The 26,204-nt window shown below is 38.5% G+C and overlaps 1 protein-coding gene across 3 annotated transcripts in view; it reads right to left on the reverse strand.

Moving 5' to 3' along the window:
* KDM5A (lysine demethylase 5A) overlaps positions 1-26,204 on the reverse strand; it is a 118,047-nt gene that overhangs the window by 12,197 nt on the left and 79,646 nt on the right. The window contains exons 21-28 of one of the 3 annotated variants that reach the window (XM_055095209.2): positions 24,742-24,921; positions 23,659-23,820; positions 21,312-21,863; positions 20,804-20,947; positions 10,904-11,063; positions 9,432-9,652; positions 6,608-7,018; positions 46-6,053 (exon numbers count right to left, since the gene is read on the reverse strand). In XM_055095209.2, the coding sequence (XP_054951184.1) occupies positions 5,985-6,053; positions 6,608-7,018; positions 9,432-9,652; positions 10,904-11,063; positions 20,804-20,947; positions 21,312-21,863; positions 23,659-23,820; positions 24,742-24,921 (1,899 nt within the window). In that variant the 3' untranslated portion in view covers positions 46-5,984. Of the gene's footprint in view, positions 1-45; positions 6,054-6,607; positions 7,019-9,431; positions 9,653-10,903; positions 11,064-20,778; positions 20,948-21,311; positions 21,864-23,658; positions 23,821-24,741; positions 24,922-26,204 lie in introns of those variants that run through there. The other 2 variants (XM_008973823.6, XM_063593252.1) reach the window with 2 other exon arrangements.

Raw genomic sequence — 26,204 nt, forward strand, 5'->3', positions numbered from 1 at the left:
ATAGGCCACTTTTAAAACTAATATTTTTTATTCTTCTCTTCTTCCGTTACAAATACAACTCCCTATAAAAAGTTAGCAAATATCAGATGTCAAATCTTACAAATTAACCAATTATAACAGTCAAAGACACAGGTCAATAGATCACTCTGGGGTTTAAAATTAAAATCTGAAAAACTGATAGGTCAGTGGCAGGTGTCAAACTTTGACCCTTCTGACAATACTGTGATTACAGGAGGCTAGGAAGGGATTGTAGTTTGGTGACTTTAAGCCTTGGACTTAAGAGTTAACAATAAAGTGACTTTTGGCTTTTATATTTGAAGGCTGACTGTGGTCGTTTTTACAGCTAATGTCATGGCAGACAAGAACATTTAAGATGAAAAGAGCTACTCTTCCTCACCTCAATACCAAGGTTGGTCATTTCATTGGTAACGTTAAGAAGCCACTTAAAACCATGAGCTTTACCAGATATCAAAGTAAGGAACAGAAAGGGATCCAAGAAGTACCTCTATACAACTTAAGAGAAAGAACAGATGAAGGAGGTTTTGGCTAGGTAAATGAGTTTCATTCATAGCAACTGAGTAGTTTTCAAAATTAGTTTCCATGTCCTATAAAAAACTGTCAAAACCACAGTAGTCACGTCAGTAGTTTTAGGCTTGTAATAAGGGGTGGGAAAAATAATTTGTCAAAATGATATTCTACTTGTTTTGTTCCTATGCTAAAGTTCTAGATCTTAAGAGACAATATTGTGTTAACATCAAGATTACTCAACTCAGAAGCTCTGAGTTCCAGTGTGTATCATTTCAGGCAAGTCATTTAACCTGAGTGACTCAATTTCCTCATCTGAAAATGGAGATGACATTAATTACAAGATTACCAAGAGGATCCAATGAAATAATGTATGGCAAAACACCTAATTCACTGCCCAGGATACTGGAGGCACTTTCCAGTCATGGTCTCATGGCTCTACTCATTACCCTACACTACACAAAACGTTCTGCACCTTGATACAACTGTCGGCAGCACTGCTTTTCAAAGTGTGTAGACCACTGGCATCAGAATCATCTATTGTGTTTGTTTAAAATGTAGCTGGGACCCATCACCCTATGAACTCAGAATATCTGGGGAGTACAAGCCAGAAGCTTACATTTTTAATCAGCTCCCAAGTGATTCTCATATATTCTAAATCCGATCATTGCTGGCCCTCTGTGATATCACTTCCTGTAAATTCAGAGCAACTTAACAATACCTTCCTAAACTGATTTTTGTTCTGTAATTGATTGTTTAGCTTCTGAAGTCTGTGCAATAAAAAAACTCACCAAAATGTTCCTATTGTAGCAAACTAATCAGAGACCCCCCCCAAAAAAAAAAAAAGGGAAATAATGGCATCTGTGCAAAATGTAAAAATTAAAGTACTGCAAGCAGTAAAGACACAAAATGCTAGCTGTAGAGTACGTGCACTCAGAGTGAGTGTTTTGGCTGTTTGGGACTGGTAAAGGGAACTGGATAAACTGTGGTTCTCTGTGCTGCCCAGGTTTGAGATACCATGCTTTTTATAATGGTACCTGTGAACCAACAGTTACCTTCACCCTTACACCTCCAACCCTCTTTCTTAATCCAGTCTAGTCCCCATTCATGCTAATCCATTGGATAAGAACGTTATTAATGTATCAGTATTTGCTACAAAGAAAAGTGTCCCATGTCTTTTTAAATCTAGTGTTTGCACTATACTCACTGGCTTACAATTTCCCAAAATTCTCTTGCAAATAAGACAATACTTTCCCTTTTGTGATTTTGACTAAAGGTCCCTTCCTAAGCCCAGATCTTCTACCATTTCAAAAGAGTATATAACCTTCCTTGAGATATTGGTACACAAATTCTAACCTAGACTACAGGTTATATAACAATTTAGCCTGATAATAGAACAAGCAAAAAATAGTCCTTCTCTTTACCAATATCTTTTTTATCATGTTCATCTACTAACAATCAACTCTGAGTTCTACTTTTGTGTGAAAGGCCCACAGCAACATAAAGCAAACTAAAGTTTGGGATGTCAACTGAATCCACAGATGATTTTGACACAGGGGCAACAGACTATGTAGTATCCTGAAAACTCAAGAACACAGAATTTGGATAACTGTATAAATTGTCATTTCCCCCCCTTTCATTATTTCTAGGAGATGTATTTAGTGAATCACAAAAATAATTACTAAACTTCACAGCTATGAACTGTTCAAATATTAAATGATAAGAGATTTTACATTACAGTACAAATAGGTTACTATGTTTAGATCTGGGGGAAATGTCTGTTTCAAAAAGAAATATATTAAAAAGAGGAAATATTAGTTTAATATTCATGTTTTGCTGTATGGTTTCATATTCACACTTAATAAAAAATATTTGGCATAGTATATTTTGTTCATTTCTTAGAGAATAGTACTGCACTGGGAAAAAAGAAAATCTGGTAATTTAGTGATATTCTTAGCTTACTAATTAAACTGAGCTTTTGTTATTTTGGCATTTAATATCTTTTGCACCCCAAGTTTCCTAGCAAAAGCTGGATTTGAAAAAGGAAAACAATTCACTAAGTGAACTACAACATATGTTCAGAATCCTTGTGTATATTTTCTTGGTGCTCTCAATTTTCAGTGACCAATCCTCCCAATTTGCCAAGGAATGACAGATTTCTCAGCATGTGGGAATTTCAGTGCCAAAACTGGGAAAGTCCCAGGGAAACTGGGACAGTTGGTCACTCTAGCTCAACATCATGCGCGTGCACGCGTGTGTGTGTGTGTATTACACAAATTTAGGTAACTTAACCTTTGCTTATCTGTGCTAAAAGGAGATATGAACTAGTAAAGCCGCTGGAAATGCAAATACTTTGATTGAGGCAACACCCCCGTGAAAATCTTAAATCAGGGTGGCTAATAAATAGTAAAAATGAGAGTTCATAGTCTCTTAATTTACCACACAAAACTTCTCATGGAAGTAGGAATGGGTAAAGGAAAAGGCCAACAATAAGAGGGTTAAAAAAAGTGAAGAGAAAAAGACTATTTTCATAAGTAAAATTATTAAATATTTATTCTAATACAGAAGAAAAATACTACTTAAATTAGTAGCCTGAAAGAATTTGATCTTTTTTCTAGTTAACTTGTTTTATCTTTGGTACCAATAAGACTGAATAAAGAGTTCAGAGACAAAAAGATTCTGAACTTCAAAATTAATTTTTTAAAAAGTTTTGTTAATATTAATTTTAGCTTGACATTAATTTAATAATCAAAAGAAAAATTATTTTTTCAAAATCTTTTACATTATTCTGGTATTGTCTTCCTTTTTCTAAAACATCTTGAAACTGAGGCTAGGCACATTTAACTAGCCTCATTTAATCTTTCAATTTTTAAAAGAGCATTTCTCAAAAAAAGAGCTGGGCGTAGTGGCGTGTGCCTGTAGTCCCAGCTATTCGGGAAGCTGTGGCAGGAGGACTGCTGGAGCCCAGGAGATCAAGGCTGCAGTGAGCTATGACCACACCACTGCACTCCAGCCTGGGCAACAGAGTAGGACCCTGTCTCAAAAAAAAAAAAAAAAAAAAAAAAATTTAATCTGCCTATTTTGGGGGAAAAGTCCCAGTAATTATTGGTTAGAGAAATAACAGTAATTACTGGTCAGAGAATTCACCTAAAAACAAGTGAACCCTGGAAGTTATTTTTTGCTGCATGGTATCTTAAAGAACAAACTGGCCTAAAAAGCATGATTTTTTCTTTCTTTCTTTTTTTTTTTTTTTTACATCATCTTGCCAATCTTTTTCTTTTTGAGACAGGGTCTCCTGTGTAGCCCAGACTGAAGTGCAGTGGGGCACTCACAGGTGCGATCATAGCACATTAACTATAGCCTTGAGCTCCTGGACTCAGGCAATCCTCCTGTCTCAACCTTCTGAGTCGCTGGGACTACCGGGATGGGCCACTGCACCTGGCAAAGGCATTCTTTTCTTATTTTGCTCTAAAGATGTGTGCTGTATATTAATTGTTTTCTCAGAGAAACACTAAACACTGAGAAAGTTTTAACATTCTTTACAGAAATTTTTATAGAACTGTAACTTTTATTTAGCAAAATCAATGTCAGGAACAAACATGTAGAACCATAAAAACTGCAAAACAGCAGTAACAGGCAAAATATCTATAATCTGAAATAACTTCTGCTTAAAACGAAACACGTTATAGAAATAAAACACTATTTTATATAAACTAACAACATAGGGTGGGGCACATGTTGCTCACCTTTACGTATCGTAACAGTTCAAAATAGACATTTTCTCTGAGCACTCAGCCAAATCTCCTTTTGCTCCATCAAAATGTAGATGATAACTCTAGATTTTGTTTAAAGATTTTGTTTAAAAAATACCTATAATATTAGGAGCAAATCTCACAGTTCCTTCAAAAATAATGATCACATCTTAGCACTTACGTTGCATTTTTTGGTTAACAAGTGCTTTCATAGAGATTGTTTTGTCTTATCATCATAACCCTTTGAATAGGCAGGGCACCTGTTAATTTGACAATTTCATAGCAAATGAAAAAAAAAAAACGGCCTAAGTGTTTATATTGCTGTAAGAAGACAACAGGAATAATGGATGAACTGAATCCTATTTAAATGCTGAGCAGAAGGGAGGGGAAAGATTAAGTGATAAGGAGAAAGTATAAAAATAAGACGAAAGGCTCATGATAGATGTAAACATTATAGAAAGAATGTCAGGAAAGTTTAAAAAGGAAACATCCTACCTTGCTGCTAGTCTTTAAACTACCATAAAATTAAGGAAGAAAAGGGAGAAGGTTCTGCCAATAATGAACTGCTACACTTTGATACCCAAAGAGAAAGTTAACTCTTCATCAGCCTCTTTAATAAACAAACTCAGATGGAAATAAATTCAAAATTAAAGATAAAAATAATATGCACATATATATTAAAATGCTTTAAAATGTTTATAATATAGGAAGATGCTTATAAAATGAATAGATGCAAGTCAGTAAACAGTCTGACAATGATATAAAACAAACGCCATAGAAAAAAATTGGAAGGAAACACTAAAATATTTATAGCTGTCTGCCTTGGAAGATTAGACTATAGGATATATATTTTACTATGCACATTCCAAAAAATGAATAGAATACCCCTAATACATCTCATTTAAATATGTGTCATTTAGTTTTGGAATGTGTTTTTGTACTTACATCTCAATTATTGATGGGGTAAGGTGTTAGTGGAGAGAACCTGGTCTGACAGCCAAGATCTAGGGTTCTACTTTTGGTTTTGCTACTAACTAGCTCTGTAACTTTGGTCACATAATTACCTTCCCTGAGTCCTGGTTGCATCATTTGTAAAATGAGCAGCCTGAACAAAGTAACCTGTTGGTGCCTTCAAGCTCTAAAAAGGTTTAAGTATTTCATTGAAAAAGTGAGGGCATAACCTATAGGGAACAGTGATGCAGTTTTATTTACTGTTTATATTTTCAAACTGAGGCACTATTAGAATTCTAAATATCAAATAGTATAATGAGCATAATAAAATTAAAAATACAGATTTATCAATATTCTTGATAAGAGCCGTAACAGGTGCCTCCAATCATTTAAACAACTGGAATTTTTCATAAAGTCTGACTATTACTCTCAGAAGTTCATACTGTCAACATTATATTTAAAGAACGGCCATAAGAGAATTACTACACTTAAAATTTAGGGTTGGAAATTTTAAAACAATGCTTTTTTTTTTTTTTTTTTGAGACAGAGTTTTGCTCTTGTGGCCCAAGCTGGAGCACAATGGAGCCATCCTGGCTTACTCCGACCTCTGCCTCCTGGGTTCAAGCGATTCCCCTGCCACAACCTCCCAAGTAGCTGAGATTACAGGTGCCCGCCACCACACCCTGCTCATTTTTTGTATTTTTAGTAGAGATGGGGTTTTACCATGTTGGCTAGGCTGGTCTCGAACTCCTCACCTCAGGTGATCCGCCCACCTCGGCCTCCCAAAGTGCTGGGATTACAGGCGTGAGCCACACCTTGCCTGGCCTAAAATAATGCATTTATAGGTTTGAATTATTTGTTGCAAAAGATTTGAAGAAAATCATATTCCATTTAGGAGGGTGCTCACAGCTCTGAGTGTAAGATATGGACTAAAAGTTTCAAGTCTTTGGAATACCATCTTAATGCAATTTGCCACAGCTCTTACAATACTGGCCCAGGATTTTTTTCAGGCCATTGTGACTATCTGACAAGGTATTTAGTTCTCTGAGTCACCTTATAGGGAAGGCACAAGATTATTCTGAAACTTGTTATGCCCACTGCATATGAAATGCACTGTTTGCCAGGGAATGTCACATAGCTTCTCTCTGCTCCTGTCTCATTATGTTCATTAAGTATATGATTTTTGAAATACAACACTTCTACTAGGCACACTAAGAGCCTCATTATTCAAAACAGTTTATAGAAATTGTACAAAAGACATTATGTTGGAAGTCCAAATCCTAGAACCAAAAACATACTACACATTGATATCAAACATGTGTCTCCACAACTGTTGCTCCTTGACCTCTCATGCTTGACTATAAACAGTTGGAACTCACCTTGTCCTTGCAGGGCCTTTGACAGTTCTGTGCTGCGCACACAGCATTCTCATCATCAGACTCCTCTGCTCCTGACCAGTCATACTTTGAGGGGATGTCCAGCACCTTTTTCTCTCTTTTCTTTTCAGTGCTCTCTTTCACAAGTTCAACTTTGGCTGCAGCAGCCTTCTCCTTCTTTTTCTTTCTCTCTTCTTCTTTTGCTAGTTTCTTGGCCAGTTTATTCAGCTCCTTTGATTTGTCTGCACCTAATTTTAATTTCTTCTTTTTAGGTTTGTCCATTTTCTTTAACTCCTTGGACTTCTGTTTTCCTTCTCCAAAAAGTTGCTCTACCTTTTCTAGCTTCCGTTTCCGTTTCTTCTCTGAAGAGTCCTTTCCTTTCACTTTTAGTGGTTTCTCTTCCATGCTGTCATCCTTCAAAAATATAAATTTAGGAACAATTTTAAAGCAAGACATTTAAAAAACAGTATTACTCTCTTATATGAGGTACCTAGAATAGACACATTCGGAGAGACAGAAAGTCGAACAGAGGTGTTACCAGAGGCTGAAGGGAAGAAGAAATGGAGATTTGTTTAGTGGGTATAGTTTCTGTTGGGGATAACTAAAAAATTCAGGAAATGAATAGTGGTGACAGTTGCGTAACACTGTCAATCTACTTAATGTAACTGAATTGTCTACCTAAAAAGGGTTAAAATGGTAAACTTTATGTTATGTATATTATGCTACAATAAAAAAGATTTATGGGCCAGGCACAGTGGTTCAGGCCTGTAATCCCAGCACTCTGGGAGGCCGCGGCGGGTGGATCACTTGAGGTCAGGAGTTCAAGACCAGCCTGACCAACATGATGAAACCCCGACTCTACTAAAAATACAAAAATCAGCTGGGCGTGGTGGTGCATGCCTGTAGTCCCAGCTACTTGGGAGGCTGAGGCAGGAGAATGGCTTGATCCCGGGAGGTGGAGGTTGCAGTGAGCCGCAATCAATCCACTGCACTCCAGCCTGAGCAACAGAGCAAGACTCCATCTCAAAAAAAAAAAAAAGGGGGGGGGGATTTATGTTATTCTAAAGATATTTAAAAGACATTTTAAGAAGGCAAGTATACTATTCAATGAAGATAACAGTAGAAAATCACAAGTCCGAAATGAAATATTTAACTTATACTAGCTTACTAGGAGAAAAAGGGCACATAAAAAAAAAAAAACAGTGTTAGCATAATATATTAACACAGTCTGTAGCATCTCTGTTAGAGATGAAAACATACACAAAAAGCAAACTGTACTAAATTATGTAATAACTTTTGGGATCTTCATAATAATAAAAGTATTGGTAGTTATTTTTAAAAAGTCAGAAAAACATAAAATTGTATCCATGATCTCATTACACAGAATATATAGTGACTTTGCCAAGGGCTAGAAAACAGTTCATGTGACAAAGCAAAAAAAATTGTCATTTTTGTTTTCAGCTTTTTAATATTGTTGCTAGTATGTGCCAATGTAATAAACATTTTAAATTTTAATGGTAAAAGTGTATCTAGTAACAGAAAGAACAGGAGGAGGAATCAGAGAAAGAAATACTGAAGAAACATAACATAAACCTAATAATTCCCTTGAGAACTCATTTTTCTACAGATTTGACACTTGAAAATCTTTGACAGGAACCTAAGAATCAGCAGAATCCAAAAGAACACTGGATTATAAGTGCCTTAAGTCTATTACATCTTGAACAAGATATTTAACCTCTTAATACTTTGTGCTTCCTTATCAGTAAAAGAAAAAGGATTGGGTAAGATAATGAATGTAAAGAAAATGCTTTGCAGACTGGAAAACACTATCTAAATTAGGCTACCTAGATCTGACTTTCAAAACAAAAACAAACTATAGCATATGCTAAATATATCTGTATCAACTGTTGGTGACATGGCACCATTCCGTTACATGGAAAGACGGAAACTAATGAAAAGAATACTCATGAAAATGAATGAAAAGAAAAGAGTCAAATGGCAGACTTAGAATCCAGATCTCTTTATTTTTTACTGGATGTGTGACCTTAATTTTCCACCTCTCATACTTACTTTCTTCATATGCAGAATGGGTAAAATACTTGCCCTCTAGCTCCCCTACCCATTCCTCTTCAAGACAGTGGTGAGGACCAAATGAGCTCATGGATATGGTACCATCATCTCATCAAATGAGCTCATGGAACTGCTATGTAAGTGTGATATATGAATGTGGACCTTCTCTCCCCCTCAGGCTTCTACTACTTAACCATCCCTGTGCTTCTTTTCATAGTCACTATATATTCTCCCCAATCTCTGAGCCCTCCAATAATGGGAGTCTGGGCTACAGAGGTTGTTCTAAACGGGATGGTTATCAACCTTGCCCTTCCCCGCTTCTTTTTAGCAGAAATGGCCTTTTTTTTTCAACTTAGATACTACCTAAAAGCTTAAAAGAAAACCATAAATCAAATCTCTGGTGTCCTACAAGAAGAAAGGAAAGGAAAGGGGAAAGGAGAAAGGGGAAGGAAAAAGGAAAGAGGAAAGAGGAAAGGAAAGAAGAAAAAAGAAAAAGAAAGGAAAGGAGAAAAGAAAGAAAAAGAGAAAGAGAGAGAAAGAAAGAGAAAGAGAGAAAGAAAGAGGGAGGAAGGAGGGAGGGAGGCAGGGAGGCAGGCAAGCCAGCAAGCCATAAAGCCCAATTTCTTTGGCTGAAGTGGGAAAGTAGACCAGCCAGATTACTGCCCTCAGCCACCCCTTTGCCAACATTTATGATACCTCTAAGGAACCTAGGCATTCTAGTTTTTAACCACTGTTTAAATAAGTATTAAACCCACACCTCCATGATATGCAAGAATCTCTCTTCAGAGGGTGGGTGTGTGGCCTGCAAAATCCGCCATATGTGTTGAGTCTCGTCCAGAGATACTTCCAGGAGATCTCCAACCATCATAAGTTCTTCCAGTTGTGCCTTAGCTCCAGGTGACAACTCCAGCACTGGAGGTTCCAAACTTCGGGGCACCAAAGGGCTCTTCCGAGGTTGTTTCCTTGGGGTGCTAGAACCTTTCCCAAAAAATACCATAAAACAAAGCAAAAAAAATTAAAACTATGGAAAAAACATGTTTTCAAAGCAAATATTGAGACTAGCCCCCCATCCCCCAATACTAACTTCAGATATCTGGATTCATTATATCAGTATGAAAATGTAAACAGAATTAGAAACAAATACAGACCAAAAAGATGAACAATTCCAAGGCCCACTCTAAAAAAAATGGTTTGGGGTTATTAATAAAAAACAGTTCTTCCAGCCGGGTGTGGCGGCTCACCCTTGTAATCCCAACACTTTGGGAGGCTGAGGCGGGCGGATCACCTGAGGTCAGGAGTTCGAAACCAGCCTGACCAACATAGTGAAACCCCATCTCTACTAAAAATACAAAAAATTAGCCAAGCGTGGTGGCGCATGCCTATAAATCCCAGCTACTCGGGAGGCTGAGGGTAGGACAATCTCTTGAACTAGGCAGGGGGAGGTTGCAGTGAGCCAAGATCACGCCATTGCACTCCAGCCTGGGCAACAAGAGAGAAACTCCATCTCAAAAAAAAAAAAAAAAAAAAAGTGGTTCTTTATCCTGAACATTAATCTCTACTGAGTCTTTATCGTGTGGCAAGGGGAGCGAGCAACCAGAATCTCTCCATTTTAGAGTATACCAAAAGATTAAGCATTTAATAAAGCATTTGGCTGTCTTATATAAATAACTGGTTGTCTTTCTAATGAACAGACAATAATACACAGTTCCATAAAATCCTGAATTTTATTATAAAGAGATAAACACCCTCCATCTTCCAGAGTTGTGACCTAAAGTAATGTGACTTGTTTTTGCTGAGGGACAGAAAAATTAACATCACAGAGAAAATCACCCTCCAAGGAAAGGAAGAACTTTCTAACAATTAAAGTTACCCAAAACCAGAATAAATATGCTTAAAAAGCAGCAGTTCCACAACACCTGATAATGACCACATAGAGGGTGAAGGACTACCTAGCCGGAATTTTCTAGAACTGAGGCATGGGACTAGATGGCCCCTCAAGTTCTTCTAATTAGGACTCTAAAACTCTATGTAAGTTTTCAGGTTGTGATGACAGAAAATGCAAACAGGGATTGGCTTTTCCAAAAGAAAACAGCATTTTCAGGTTCCATTAGTATTTCATGGCCAACCATTGTACTCCACTCGAAATGGAGTCACAGGCTTGATTAACATAATGCTTTTTCTCATTGGTTTTCTGCTTATCTTCCCCACAGTTTTTTAAAGGAGTAATACCTTGAGAACAACTCTTAGAAGCAGAAGAATAAGCATGCTCTGCACAAAATGAAGGTGCTGTCCACATGTGGGTCACCACCTCCTCGGATTTGATGGGAATCTCTTCATCACAAAAAAGATTGGGTTCAAGACTACTAGAGGACTTCACACTGGCTGTGTCCTGAAGAAGAAACAAAGAGAAGTATTCAGAATTAGAGTCATTTAACTTATTTTATGACAAGGCCCAAAATGGAGGCTTTCAGGTTAAAGCTTCTAATATACTAAAAATATGAGATTAAAATTAAATATCTGATGTTAAATAAGATAGAAAATGTCCATTGGGGAGAAAAACTGTAATTGTGGCAGGCCAGGTCTCCGTGAGCAACCAGAACAGTTTCTACTAACACATTACTATAATTCTGATGAATGTGTAAGTTAAACAGTAAATAACTGGAGAAACTACTGCCTTCGTACAAGGGCTGAAATGTGAAAACAAACCCATTAAGATTTTCACCCGGGTTTTCTAAGACCCTAAAGCCTGATAAAGTTATGAAGGCATTCTTACACACACCTTGTACCAGGGCCCACTTAAGATAAGGAAATTTTTCCAAGTCTCTAGAGAAAGCTTTCCAGACCCTGGACCCTACCTGAAGATTAGATACGGTTTGAATGAAACATTCTGGCTTGTAGGTGCACCTCCCACACACAGACATAGAATTTAGAATGAATACAAGCGTTGAAAAAAACTTGTAACTTTTAGTTGGTCTGGTGAGTTACTCCATAACCAGCTGCAGAAATTAACTCCCTTCTTTCCCAGTCAGTCTGCATCTCCTTATTGGACTGAGACAAAAAGCAGCCAGACCTCGTTCTGTCCAGGAATATAATGACTACAGATTCAAGACAAAAGAGAGTGTTAAGGTCAAAAACAATCCACGGAGATAATAAACCTACAAAAAAATTACTATTGCTCTCTAGATTCCTCCTCTCTGGGCAGGGCATCTCTGAAAAAAAGGCAGCAGCCCCAGTCAGGGACTTATAGATAAAACCCCCAGCTCCCTGGGACAGAGCACCTGGGGGAAGGGGCGGCTGTGGGCGCAGCTTCAGCAGACTTAAATGTCCCTGCCTGACGGCTCTGAAGAGAGCAGCGGATCTCCCAGCACAGCATTCGAGCTCTGATAAGCAACAGACTGCCTCCTCAAGTGGGTCCCTGGCCCCCGTGCATCCTGACAGGGAGACACCTCCCAGCAGGGGTCAACAGACACATCATACAAGAGAACTCTGGCTGGCATCTGGCCAGTGCCCCTCTGGGATGAAGCTTCCAGAGGAAGGAACAAGCAGCTATCTTTGCTGTTCTGCAGCCTCTGCTGGTGATACCCAGGCAAACAAGAGTCTGGAGTGGACCTCCACCAAACTCCAGCACACCTGCAGCAGAGAGGCCTGACTGTTTGAAGGAAAACTAACAAACAGAAAGGAGTAGTGTCAACATCAACAAAAAGGACGTCCACTCAGAGACTCCACCCAAAGGTCACCAACATCAAAGACCAAAGGTAGATAAATCCACGAAGATGGGGAGAAACCAGCACAAAAAGGCTGAACATTCCAAAAACCAGAATGCCTCTTCTCCTCCAGAGGATCAAATCTCCTCGCCAGCAAAGGAACAAAACTGGATGGTGAATGAGTTTGATGAATTGACAGAAGTAGGCTTCAGAAGGTGGGTAATAACAGACTCCTCTGAGCTAAAGGACCATGTTCTAACCCAATGCAAGGAAGCTAAGAACCTTCAGGAAAGGTTAGAGGAATTGCTAACTAGAATAACCAGTTTAGAAAAGAACACAAATGAACTGATGGAGCTGAAAAACACAGCACGAGAACTTCGTGAAGCATACACAAGTATCAATAGCCAAATCAATCAAGCAGAAGAAAGGATATCAGAGATTGAAGATCAATTCAATAAAATAAAGTGAGAGGACAAGATTAGAGGAAAAAGAGTGAAAAGAAACGAAAAAAGCCTCCAATGCATATGGGACTACGTGAAAAGACCAAATCTACATTTGATTGGTGTACCTGTGTGACGGAAGAATGGAACCAACTTGAAAAACACTCTTCAGGATATTATCCAGGAGAACTTCCCCAACCTAGCAAGGCAGGCCAACATTCAAATTCAGGAAATACAGAGAACACCACAAAGATACTCCTTGAGAAGAGCAAACCCAAGACACATAATTGTCAGATTCACCAATGTTGAAATGAAGGAAAAAGTGTTAAGGGCAGCCAGAGATAAAGGTCAAGTTACCCACAAAGGGAAGCCCATCAGACTAACAGCGGATCTCTCGCAGAAACTCTACAAGCCAAAAGAGAGCGGGGGCCAATATTCAACATTCTTAAAGAAAAGAATTTTCAACTCAGAATTTCATATCCAGCCAAACTAAGCTTCGTAAGTGAAGGAGAAATAAAACCCTTTCCAGACAAGCAAGTGCTGAGAGATTTTGTCACCACCAGGCCTGCCTTACAAGAGCTCCTGAAGAAAGCACTAAACATGGAAAGGAACAACCGGTACCAGTCACTGAAAAAAACATACCAAATCGTAAAGACCATCGACGCTATGAAGAAACTGCATCAACTAACAGGCAAAATAACCAGCTAACATCATGATGACAGGATCAAATTCACACATAACAATATTAAATGTAAATGGGCCAAATGCCCCAATTAAAAGACAAAGACTAGCAAATTGGATAAAGAGTCAAGACCCACCAGTGTGCTGTATTCAGGAGACCCATCTTACTCACAAAGACGCACATAGGCTCAAAATAAAGGGATGGAGGAAGATCTACCAAGCAAATGGAAAACAAAAAAAAAGCAGGAGTTGCAATCCCAGTCTCTGATAAAACAGACTTTAAACCAACAAAGATCAAAAGAGACAAAGAAGGGCATTACATAATGGTAAAGGGATCAATGCAACAAGAAAAGCTAACTATCCTAAATATATATGCACCCAATACAGGAGCACCCAGATTCATAAAGCAAGTTCTTAGAGACCTACAAAGAGACTCAGACTCCCAAACAATAATAGTGGGAGACTTTAACACCCCACTGTCCATATTAGATCAGTGAGATGGAAAATTAACAAGGATATCCAGGAACTGAACTCAGCTCTGCACCAAGCAGACCTAATAGACACCTACAGAACTCTCCACCCCAAATAAGCAGAATACACATTCTGCTCAGCACCACATCATACTTATTCTAAAATTGACCACATAATTGGAAGTAAAACACCCCTCAGCAAATGCAAAAGAATGGAAATAATAACAAACAGTCTCTCAGACCACAGTGTAATCATATTAGAACTCAGGATTAAGAAACTCACTCAAAACCACACAACTACATGGAAACTTAACAACCTGCTCCTGAATGACTACTGGGTACATAAAGAAATGAAGGCAGAAATAAAGACATTCTTTGAAACCAATGAGAACAAAGACACAACATACCAGAATCTCTGGGACACATTTAAAGCAGTGTGTAGAGGGAAATTTATAGCACTAAATGCCCACAAGAGAAAGGAAAGATCTAAAATCGACATCCTAACATCACAATTAAAAGAACCAGAGAAGCAAGAGCAAACAAATTCAAAAGCTAGCAGAAGGCAAGAAATAACTAAGATCAGAGCAGAACTGAAGGAGATAGAGACATGAAAAACCCTTCAAAACATCAATGAATCCAGGAGCTGGTTTTTTGAAAAGATCAACAAAATAGATAGACCGCTAGGGAGACTAATAAAGGAGAAAAGAGAGAAGATTCAAATAGATGCAATAAAAAATGATAAAGGGGGTATCACCATCAATCCCACAGAAATACAAACTACCGGTAGACAATACTATAAACATCTCTACCCAAATAAACTAGAAAATCTAGAAGAAATGGATAAATTCCTGGACACATACAGCCTCCCACGACTAAACCAGGAAGAAGTCGAATCCCTGAATAGACCAATCAAGTTCTGAAACTGAGGCAGTAATTAATAGCATACCAACCAAAAAAAGTCCAGGACCAGACAGATTCATAGCCGAATTCTACCAGAGGTACAAAGAGGATCTGGTACCATTCCTTCTGAAACTATTCCAAACAATAGAAAAAGAGGGAATCCTCCCTAACTCATTTCATGATGCCAGGATCATCCTGATAACAAAACCTGGCAGAGACACAACAAAAAAAGAGAATTTCAGGCTAATATCCCTGATGAACATCGATGCAAAAATCCTCAATAAAATACTGGCAAACCGAATCCAGCAGTACATCAAAAAGCTTATCTACCACGATCAAGTCAGCTTCGTCCCCAGGATGCAAGGCTGGTTCAACATACGTGAATCAATAAACGTAATCCATCACATAAACAGAACCAATGATAAAAACCACATGATTATTATCTCGATAGATGCAGAAAAGGCCTTCAACAAAATTCAACAGCCTGTCATGCTAAAAACTCTCAATAAACTAGGTATTGATGGAATGTATCTCAAAATAGTAAGAGCTACTTACAAACCCACAGCCAATATCATACTGAATGGGTAAAAACTGGAAGCATTCCCTTTGAAAACCAGCACAAGACAAGGATGCCCTCTCTCACCACTCCTATTCAACACAGTGTTGGAAGTTCTGGCCAGGGCAATCAGACAGGAGAAAGAAATAAAGGGTATTCAAATAGGAACAGAGGAAGTCAAACTGTCCCTGTTTGCAGATGATTGTATATTTAGAAAACCCCATCATCTCAGCCCAAAATCTCCTTAAGCTGATAAGCAACTTCAGCAAAGTCTCAGCATATAAAATCAATGTGCAAAAATCACAAGCACTCCTATATGCCATTCACACACAAACAGAGAGCCAAATCATGAGTGAACTCCCATTCACAATTGCTACAAAAAGAATAAAATACCTAGGAATACAACTTACAAAGGATGTGAAGGACCTCTTCAAGGAGAACTACAAACCACTGCTCAACGAAATAAAAGAGGATACAAACAAATAGAAGAACATTCCATGCTCATGGGTAGGAAGAATCAATATCATGAAAATGGCCATACTGCCCAAAGTAATTTACAGATTCAATGCTATTCCCATCAAGCTACCACTGACTTTCTTCACAGAACCGGAAAAAACTACTTTGAATTTCATATGGAACCAAAAAAGAGCCCGCATTGCCAAGGCAATCCTAAAGAAATAGAACAAGGCTGGAGGCATCACACTACCTGACTTCAAACTATACTACAAGGCTACAGTAACAAAAACAGCATGGTACTGGTACCAAAACAGATATACAGACCAATAGAACAGAACAGAGGCCTCAGAAATAACACCACACATCTACAACCATCTGATCTTTGACAAACCTGACAAAAAGAAATGGGGAAAGGACTCCCTATTTAATAAATGCTGTTGGGAAAACTGGCTAGCCATATGCAGAAAGCTGAAACTGGATCCCTTCCTTACACCTTACACAAAAATTAACTCAAGATGGATTAAAGACTTAAAGGTAAGACCTAAAACCACAAAAACCCTAGAAGAAAACCTAGGCAACACCATTCAGGACATGGGCATGGGCAAAGACTTCATGACTAAAACAACAAAAGCAATGGCAAAAAAGACAAAATAGACAAATGGGATCTAATTAAACTAAAGAGCTTCTGCACAGCAAAAGAAACTATCAGCAGAGTGAACAGGCAACCTACGGAATGGGAGAAAATTTTTGCCATCTATCCATCTGACAAAGGGCTAATATCCAGAATCTACAAAGAACTTAAACAAATTTACAAGAAAAAAACAACCCCATCAAAAAGTAGGCGAAGAATATGAACAGACACTTCTCAAAAGAAGACATTTATGCAGCCAACAAACATATGAAAAAATGCTCATCATCACTGTCGCTAGAGAATTGCAAATCAAAACCACAATGAGATACCATCTCACACCAGCTAAAATGGCGATCATTAAAAAGTCAGGAAACAACAGATGCTACAGAGGATGTGGAGAAACACGAATGCTTTTACACTGTTGGTGGGAGTGTCAATTAGTTCAACCATTGTGGAAGACTCTGGCAATTCCTCAAGAATCTAGAACTAGAATTACCATTTGACCCAGCAATCCCATACCCAAAGGATTATAAATCATTCTACTATAGACACATGCACACATATGTTTACTGCAGTGCTGTTCACAACAGCAAAGACTTGGAACCAGCCCAAATGCCCACCAATGATGGAATAGATGAAGAAAATGCAGCACATATATACCATGGAATACTACGTAGCCATAAAAAAGATGAGTTCGTGTCCTTTGCAGAGACATGGATGAAGCTGGAAACCATCATTCTCAGCAAACTAACACAAGAACAGGAAACCAAACACTGCATGTTCTCACTCATAAGTGGGAGTTGAACAACGAGAACATATGGACACAGGGAGGGGAACATCACACAGCAGGGCCTGTCCAGGGGTGCAGGCCTAGGGGAGGCATAGCATTAGGAGAAATACCTAATGTGGTTGATGGGTGCAGCAAACCACCATGGCACGTGTATACCTATGTAGCAAACCTGTACGTTCTGCACATGTACCCCAGAACTTAAAGTATAATACAAAAAAAATTATGGTTAAGTAATCTACCTTCTATAGTCTACAACCTATAATAACTCCTATACCAACAAGTTAAGGAGGGGAAGATAAATTTAGATGTGACAGCTTAAGGACACAAACCATTTAATCCTCTCTACAGGTTTTCAAACCTAGAATCTTACCAATTGCTCTTAATACAAGTATATGTCTGACTGACAATATGCAGATTACAGTAAGTCTTCATGTAATGTCATTGGTAGGTTCTTAGAAACTGCCTTTAAGCAAAAGGAAGTATAGTAGCAGGTCTTTGAATAAAGTTGTTTTCATTTCGTTATAACAGTGATGAGGGGGAAAAATAAGTTCAGCTTCCAGATCAGCTTGGTACTGCCCATTAATCTCATTGTTACACTTAAAGTCCTTGCAATGTTAAGTGAGCTCTGATTAGGTCTATGATTCTCCTTGAAATTAGTTTCTACAAGCTCACCTACATAGACACAATCCCAAAAGATGCAGGACAGACTTTGCTTCATTAAAGATGTACCTCGTAAGTAATGATTTTCTGGATGGTAACTAAGATAAAATGACTGATTTTATTTTACTAAATAATTACCTACCCCTCCTCCTAAACCAAGAGGGGACTCTTCCTCAAGCAAGAATACTAAGTTCAAAGTATTTTAAGTTATGAATTTATGGTCACAACAGAGGACATCACACAAAGGAAAAAACCACCAGGTCAAATGCAAATAAACCGGCAAATAAAATTTTCATTATACAATTATCGCTTGCTCTGTGGGAAAATGCTCAAGAGTATAGGCTTTTTTTTTTTTTTTCATTCAAAGATATCAACATCAAAGTAAATTGGCAGGGGTATATAGCTCAGTGGTAGAGCATCTGACTGCAAAGTAAATTTGAACTTGAATTACCATAAGTCTTGCCACCATTCTTCTCTTCTCAGCTGTCAAATACATTGCTAACACTAGAAAATCCATAATCTTATTTTTCTACCCTGCCAATACCCACTACCAAAGAGACAGTAAGCTAAGATTCTCATATAAATTCCTCCACAAAAAGACTACTCCATCCAACCATATGAAACTGCAGTTGTGATCCCTAGTCCTGAAAATCATCAATACTTGTGATGTTTTCATAGGTTACCAGTCTGCTTTCAAGCAAAGCCCATCATGTTAAACAATTCTAGAAGAGTGGCTGATAGCTAATGTGCTAGAAAGCAACCACCAAAAATATCAAAGGCCTCTAACTAGGGTAAACGGGTGATTCCAGTATTCAAGGAAAAAGCTAATTATACTTGGCATGGGTTGCATTCCTTTTCAGCTGCTCTTAGTCACCCTATGTACAACTTTGTAAACAAAGATAGTCATTAACTTCTGGATAACAACGTGCTTAAGAATGTACCGCTGTGTGTGGTATACGCTAGTGTACCTTTCAGCAGACTGCCAATGAATTCTTCATAATGGGATTTAGCAGTACACTAAGATGATATTCAAGAACTGTACGCAACTGTAATGCCTCTTTTCTTAATAATGGCCCTCAAACAGCCCTTGAAAATCAGTGCAACAAAACTTGGCCATCTGTTCACAAAACTTTCAAAACTGAAAAATAATAATCTACCATATAATAAGATATTTTAATATAAAAAAAGATTATTTGAACAGTCTAATTCAAGTTTCAACTGTTTTCAAGTCTTTAAGTCACATAACTGAAAATTCCCATTTCTATCTTGAGAAAAAATATTTCCCAGCAGAGGAATCTACGAGCGTCTATGATGGATGGTTTTAATTTTATATCCTAGGAGTTTTAATGCTGATGAGATTAATGAGCAGTACCATGCTGATCTGCAAGCTGAAAAGACAAATAAAAGATAGTGAAGGGGTAGGAACAGAATCTCCCCTTGTTCTCTGGAAGCAGCCTTTTGTATCAGAGTAGGAATTCCCAGGTTACAAGAATAGATTCTAAACAAAGCAACTAAGAATCATATAAAACAAGTCAATGGATTGACTGTAATCTGGCAGGGTCTCTGCCTAATCACATTGTTATTACTAGGTTAAAAAGCAAAGGGCTTGCACCTGACAAAAAGGGCTAACGAAAAGCCAACTGGATCCAACACAAAACAAACTTGTCAAAACCTTCTCTTCACCACCAGTAACGTGTCATTACCAAAATAATCACATTGATGGTAAATAATTTGTTGTATCTGCAACTGGAACTCAGCAAATTCTAACCTGGGCCCAAGTATTATATTACCCATCTCCGAATGTGACATTCTATCTAGCACCATCCAGACGAGAAAGCAGAGCAAAAGACTCTAGCAATGGAAGTGTTTTTTTTTTTTTTTTTTTTGAGACAAGGTCTTGTGCTGCCCAGGCTGGAGGGCAGTGGTGCAATCATGGCTCACTGCAGCCTCGACCTCCTAGGTTCAAAGCAATCCTCCCACTTCAGCCTCCCAAGTAGCTGGGACTACAGGTGCGTGCTACCACACCCAACTAATTTTTGTATTTTTTGTAGAGACGGGGGTCTCAATATGTTGCACAGGCTGGTCTCAAACTCCTGGGCTCAAGTGATCCTTCCACCTCAGTCTCCCCTAAATTGTTAGGTTTACAGGCATGAGCCACCACACCAAGCCTAGAATGGAATTCTTAAAACTTAACTGTATACAGACTTTAACAACTCAAAGAAAAAAATCTGAAAAACTGAAATTGGCCAAGAAAGCTTTACATATTGTTTTTCTAGTTCCTCTAAGCCATAAGGGATTATAAGATGAGTAAAACAAATACAGATTTTTTAATTCTATTTTTTAAAAATTGTTTCAGGCCTGGCGTGGTGGCTCAGGCCTGTTATCCCAGCACTTTGGGAGGCCGAGGCAGGCAGGTCACTTCAGGTCAGGAGTTCAAGACCAGCCTGGCCAACATGACAAAACCCCATCTCTACTAAAAACACAAAAATTAGCCAGGCAGAGTGGCATGCACCTGTAATTCCAGCAACTTGGGAGGCTGAGGCACAAGAATTGCTTGAACCCAGAAGGCAGAGGTTGCACTGAACAGAGATCGTGCCATTGCATTCCAGCCTGGGTGACAGAGAGAGACTCCATCTCCAAAAAAAAAAAAAAAAATTGTTTCAGCAACCTGTAATGTTTTGAGTTTTGAAAAAATGCTACGACTAAAAACTCAGAACAGATAAATGATTAGTTTTCTCTTTCACTTTCAGGCCTCAAACATCACTGTTCAATAGCTTTTTTTTTTTTTTAAACAAAGCCAATGATCAGGTATGTACCCACACAGCTTGTCCATGTAACTACCTTCATGTCGTAGCCATATGTCTCTCGAATGTCTTCATCAGAGTCTGTTTCTTCATCATCATAGTCCATTGTTTGTCGAGGAGAAGATGACACACTGCTCACCACCCGGTTAAAAGCAGACTGCTGGAAACTAGGTAAGTGTCCCTAAACAACAAATAATTCCAAGATGAACAGCAAGACATGCTAAACAGACAGGGTAATTAATGTGTGCTTAAGATCACCAAAATGTAATGAATAAGCAAAGTGGCTAACAGAGTTCTTCAACAGTTAGTAGAAATCAAATTATTTGATTATGATGCCAAAGTCCACCTGAATGATATTACCAAGAATATTTCACTAAGTACGTATCCAAAAAAAGTGCTATAGTGTATGTTGAAGGAGAATACAATGGATAATTGCTGACAAGTTACTGTTATTTTCCTAATCAATTGGTAAGACAGACTCAATTTACTATTTATACACTGACATATCCCATGAAATAGAAAAAGAATGTAAATCCTAAACTTGCCTGTAAGTCTGGATTGGCAGCTGCTTTTTGGAGTTCTGCACTGATGATCTTTTCAGTTTTTTCTCGAGCCGCCTGTTCCACCATACGCTGGCTCAACACAGATAGTTTGGCCAGGGCAGAGGATAGTTCATCTGTGGCTAGAGCCTGCCGCGCTCTATCTTGCCAACTCATAGCACGTTCTGTCAAACACTGTAGGGCCTCTCCTTCAGGCAACCGTACGGGCAACTTCTGAAGGGATACCAGGAGTGACAGAATAGTCTCTAGCCTGGGCCTTCGAGACCGCATACAAAGAGGGCAAAGGAATTTTACTTCTTTAGCTTGCCAGCTGGATCCTTTTTTTTGGGAACTTGATTTAGGAAGAGGAACACAGCTGTTATGGAACCAGTCTTTGCAGAGCTCACACTGTAGCATAAACCCACTGGCTGTCTTGCGGCAAATGCAAAATTTTACTTCTTCTATGCGGTCCACCATTGTCATCTTGGCTAGGTTGGCTGCTCTGAGAGAATGCATGGCTTCAATCTCTTTTTGCTCCCGCTCTTTGAAAACTGCCACCTGTACAAGACAAACATTTAATTGAAAAGAGTCACTGCAATATACCCCCCAAAATACCAAATCCTCAAGGCTGTGGGATCTTTCTCCCAAGTTATCAGTTATAAACAGTTTCCTAAAATGTGGGGCCCCTGGCGGTTTCCATGCAAACATTCCTCAAGTGTGAAATGGGCAAAGTGCTATCATATTTGATCATGTACATCAGTACAGTACTTTGGCCTCTTCTGTAGGGTGCGGTACAAAGATGGCATGCCTTGAAATCAAGCAACCTGGGTACAAAGCCTGGCTCTTGTACTTTTAGACTGTTAATACGGGATACAAGTTTCAGAACGTCCGTTTTCTGAAAAATGAGAATACTACCAACCGTATTTTGCTGTTTTACGGATTAAATAAGACATATGAAAGTGCCTAACCTGGTACCTTGCACAAGGTAAACACTCTTAAAGTATTAGTTTCCTATCGCCTCATAATTCATTCCCTGGGGCAAGTCCTACACAAATTAATTTACTTCTCTCTGGAAAGCCTCTTCATGTTTAAGTAGAATAACAAAACTTGACGATCAGTTGTAACAACAGAGTTTTATGAAACTCATTTTAACAAAGTAAATAAAGGCAAACAAATTTAATTATCAATACTGTCAGTGCATTTTCTTGTTAAACTACTGGCAGCTTTGAAACAATTTTGAAATAATTTCCAGTCCTACTTGTCTAGCAAGATTGAATTGTTAGGCAGGCTCTCTAATCAGAGAATATTTTCACTGGCTTCAAAACAGAATCATTTATAGGCAGAAAGAGCTATATCACATGCAATTCCCTACTTTTATTGTCCAGATTCGTATTTATTTTCCATTTCCTCAGGCTCCTAGTAATCTTAACACATTCCTCCTATCCTCCAAAAAAGCGTAATTCTCATCAACTACTAATATTTTAACACTCATTAAGAGATGGAAATCTGTAGCCTGGTATAATTCCTTTGAAAAACACAATAGTAATAAGAGTCATAAAATGCTTATATTAAATTCTAACCCAGTAATTACATTCCTAAGAGTCAAGTCTAGGAAATTTAAAAGAAGGAAAAAGTTATAAAAGAAGTTCATTTTATTACTTACAATAAGAAACTTAGTAACAGGCAAAATGCTCAAAATTAGAAAACTACAGCAGGTCCTCAAATAACACCTTTACGTTCAGTGTAGTTTCATTATAACACTGATGAGAAAAAAATCAATTCCTGGCCAATGCCACTGTCACTCACTAATTTACCAAAAACTGGATAATTATCTCGTTTTTATTACTCTTTCTTAAATGTAGGTTTAGCTCGAATTTTCTCAGTGTTTAATATCAGAAGTGTTTGGGGTCTTTATTTTAAAAGTCTGATGATGTTTTTTGTGACCAGAAATATGCTGCAGGAACTTAACTCTTGTTTATATCAGTCTGTAGTAAAAGTGGGTTCATTATACATTGCTTCGCTTAAAGTTGCAGTGCAAGAAGCTATTGATAAAATTAAGTGAGGACTTACTGTACTCAGCAAACTATGGACAACTTGATGGAACAGCAGACAACTATTAAAACAACAATAAAGAACAGAGGTATGGAAAAGACAATTTTGGGAAAAGAGCAGAATACTAAACTTTTTGTATATCTTGATTATAAATATTTACTTTTAATGTGAAATATGTATAATCATAAAGCCAAAGTATATGAAAATAAAAAGTTAAAAACATAAAAACTGTGAGTCTGCTAATATCTTTACAGAGTTTTCTATTCACCAAGCAAACTCAAGATGCTAGGTAATTTCTTACCACCATGGCTGTATCTCTGGTTTCCTCCAATCCTTCCTCCAGATCACTCAGAGGCTCCAGGTCCAGATCCTTTTCTTTTTCTTTTTCTATTAGTTCTTTTACTTTTTTCCTCCTATTTTTGCCACTCCCATATACACCAATGTCGGTCCGGGGGCTCAGCACCTACAAAAATAAAACCACCATTATAAACTCTGGTTTTTAAAATAATCTTAAAAGTAAAAATAATAAAGGAACCATTTGTTGACCGTTCAACCATGTCCCACGCACTTTCTTAAGGACTTTATACACATGATCTAATTCATTCCTCACAACAACCCTATGTAGTAGGTATTAATATCTACATTTTATAAACAAGAGAAACTGAGGCTCAGGAAGGAAATAACTTGCCCAAGGACACAGGGTTAGCAATTAAGGAGTCCACTCTCAAACCTGAAAGGATCTCATTCCAAAGCCTTTGCTCTTAACTACTATGTTCAACTGCTCAAGATGAAAGGGATGATGAGTATACAAATTTGTGCTTCGGAGAAATACGATCTTTCAATGATAGGCTGGACGTGGTGGCTCACACCTGTAATCCCAGCACTTTGGAAGACTGAGGCGGGCGCATCACTTGAGCTCAAAGGAGTTCAAGACCAGCCCAGGCAACATGATGAAACCCCATCTCCACCAAAAATACAAAAAATTAGCCAGGCATGGTGTAGCATGCCTGTAGTCCCAGACACTTGGGAGGATGAGGTGAAAGGATCACTTGAGCCCAGGAGGCGACAGCTGCAGTGGGCCGAGACTGCACCACTGCACTCCAGTCTGGGCGACAGGGCAAGACCCTGTCTCAAAAAAAACAGAACAAAACGATTTCAATGACTAGAGTCCAATAGCAAGCCAAGGCCGACTGCTTTTTCTAGGGACAGCACAAGATTAACTGGAAATTAATCTGCCCAAGGTTCCAGATTTCAAGTCAACATCTGATATTACCTAGTAAGAATCACTTGTATAATGGTAATCAGATAAACTGAAAATAACCCTCACCAATACTATTACTACTTAAATTATCAGCTGCTTATGAGAGTGTTGAAGTTCAAGTACCTGTAACAATGTATGGCTAGAATTCTTCTTAAGAAACGTCCGCCCAGTCCGTTCTCTCCATGCCCGTGCTGCTGCTACCTGTGATTCCACTTGCGGCAGTGCTTCAAGACGCACAGGGATAGGGCGTCCTTTCGCAGACAAGCTCTCAAGCTGCTCCAAATAAGCGTAATTGCTGCCACTCTGAAAAACCAAAGTAGATTCTCACAATTTGAGTTCTCTTACGGGGTTTGGCAATATACTGTTGAAAGACCTTACAAAGTTTAGTGTTAGTTCTTTTATTAAATATTATTCTTTGAATGTAATTCCATCTCTTGAATTAATATAACTTCCAATGTCCTATTTTTTAAAGTTTGTGTAAATTATTTTTTTTAATGAACATGTCATCAATGATTTTATTTATTAATTGAGAGTACCAGTAGATATAACAACCAGTTCAAAGGACAATCTAAAGCACAGACGTATACAAACACAGTTAGCAGGCCAGGCGTGGTGGCTCACACCTGTAATCTCAGCACTTTGGGAGGCTGAGGCAGGCAGATCACCTGAGGTCAGGAGCTCGAGACCAGCCTGGCCAACATGGTGAAACCCCACCTGGTGGAGAGACAGCCCTTTGAAATTACAGAGGAAACACATGATAGTTACCTATACTTATTGACTTAGTCCTTCAATTCTAAATAAAACAGCCAATTAAAGATACTCAGACATTCGAAGACAACAACTACTGCCTGAGCCAGGTCAAAAACGCATCAAACATAGAAGCTGTCCAGATAAAAACAGAAATAATTCAAAAAAACAGAAAAGAAACAGGGGCAGCTAAGCAGGTCCCAGAAAAACTCAACAGAAAAGAAAGTAAAAGAGAAGACACCCAGGCCAGGCGCGGTGGCTCACGCCTGTAATCCCAGCACTTTGGAAGGCCAAGACAGGCGGATCACCTGAGGTGAGGACTTCAAGACCAGCCTGGCCAACATGGTGAAACCCCGGCTCTACTAAAAATACAAAAATTAGCTAGGCGTGCTGGCATGCGCCTGTAGTCCCAGCTACTTGGGAAGCTGAGGCAGGAGAATTGCTTGAACCCAGGAGGCAGAGGTTGCAGTGAGCCAAGATCACACCACTGCACTCCAGCCAGGGCGACAGAGCGAGACTCTGTCTCAAAAAAAAAAGAACTTGACACCCAGAATACGTTCCTTTTGGGGGCAGCAGTATAGTGGAAGTTGGTTTTCTTTTTGAGTACAGTTCTATAATTAAGAGTATTTATATACTTAACACTGTAAGTGCTGCTTAACGGTTTTTATGATTCGAGTACACTTTTATCTCTATCTAGCACTTATTTCACTCTGTTTTAAATTACAGAGGTGTAAAATACGTCTCTCCAACTAGAAAATATGTATTTGGAAGACTCTACTTTTATACCCTATTTTATACCATAAGTCCTATTTTTATACCCTTCCCTTACATGCCTGCTC

The sequence above is a fragment of the Pan paniscus genome, chromosome 10, assembly GCF_029289425.2.
Source record: "Pan paniscus chromosome 10, NHGRI_mPanPan1-v2.0_pri, whole genome shotgun sequence".
NCBI classification, from domain to species: Eukaryota; Metazoa; Chordata; class Mammalia; order Primates; family Hominidae; genus Pan; species Pan paniscus.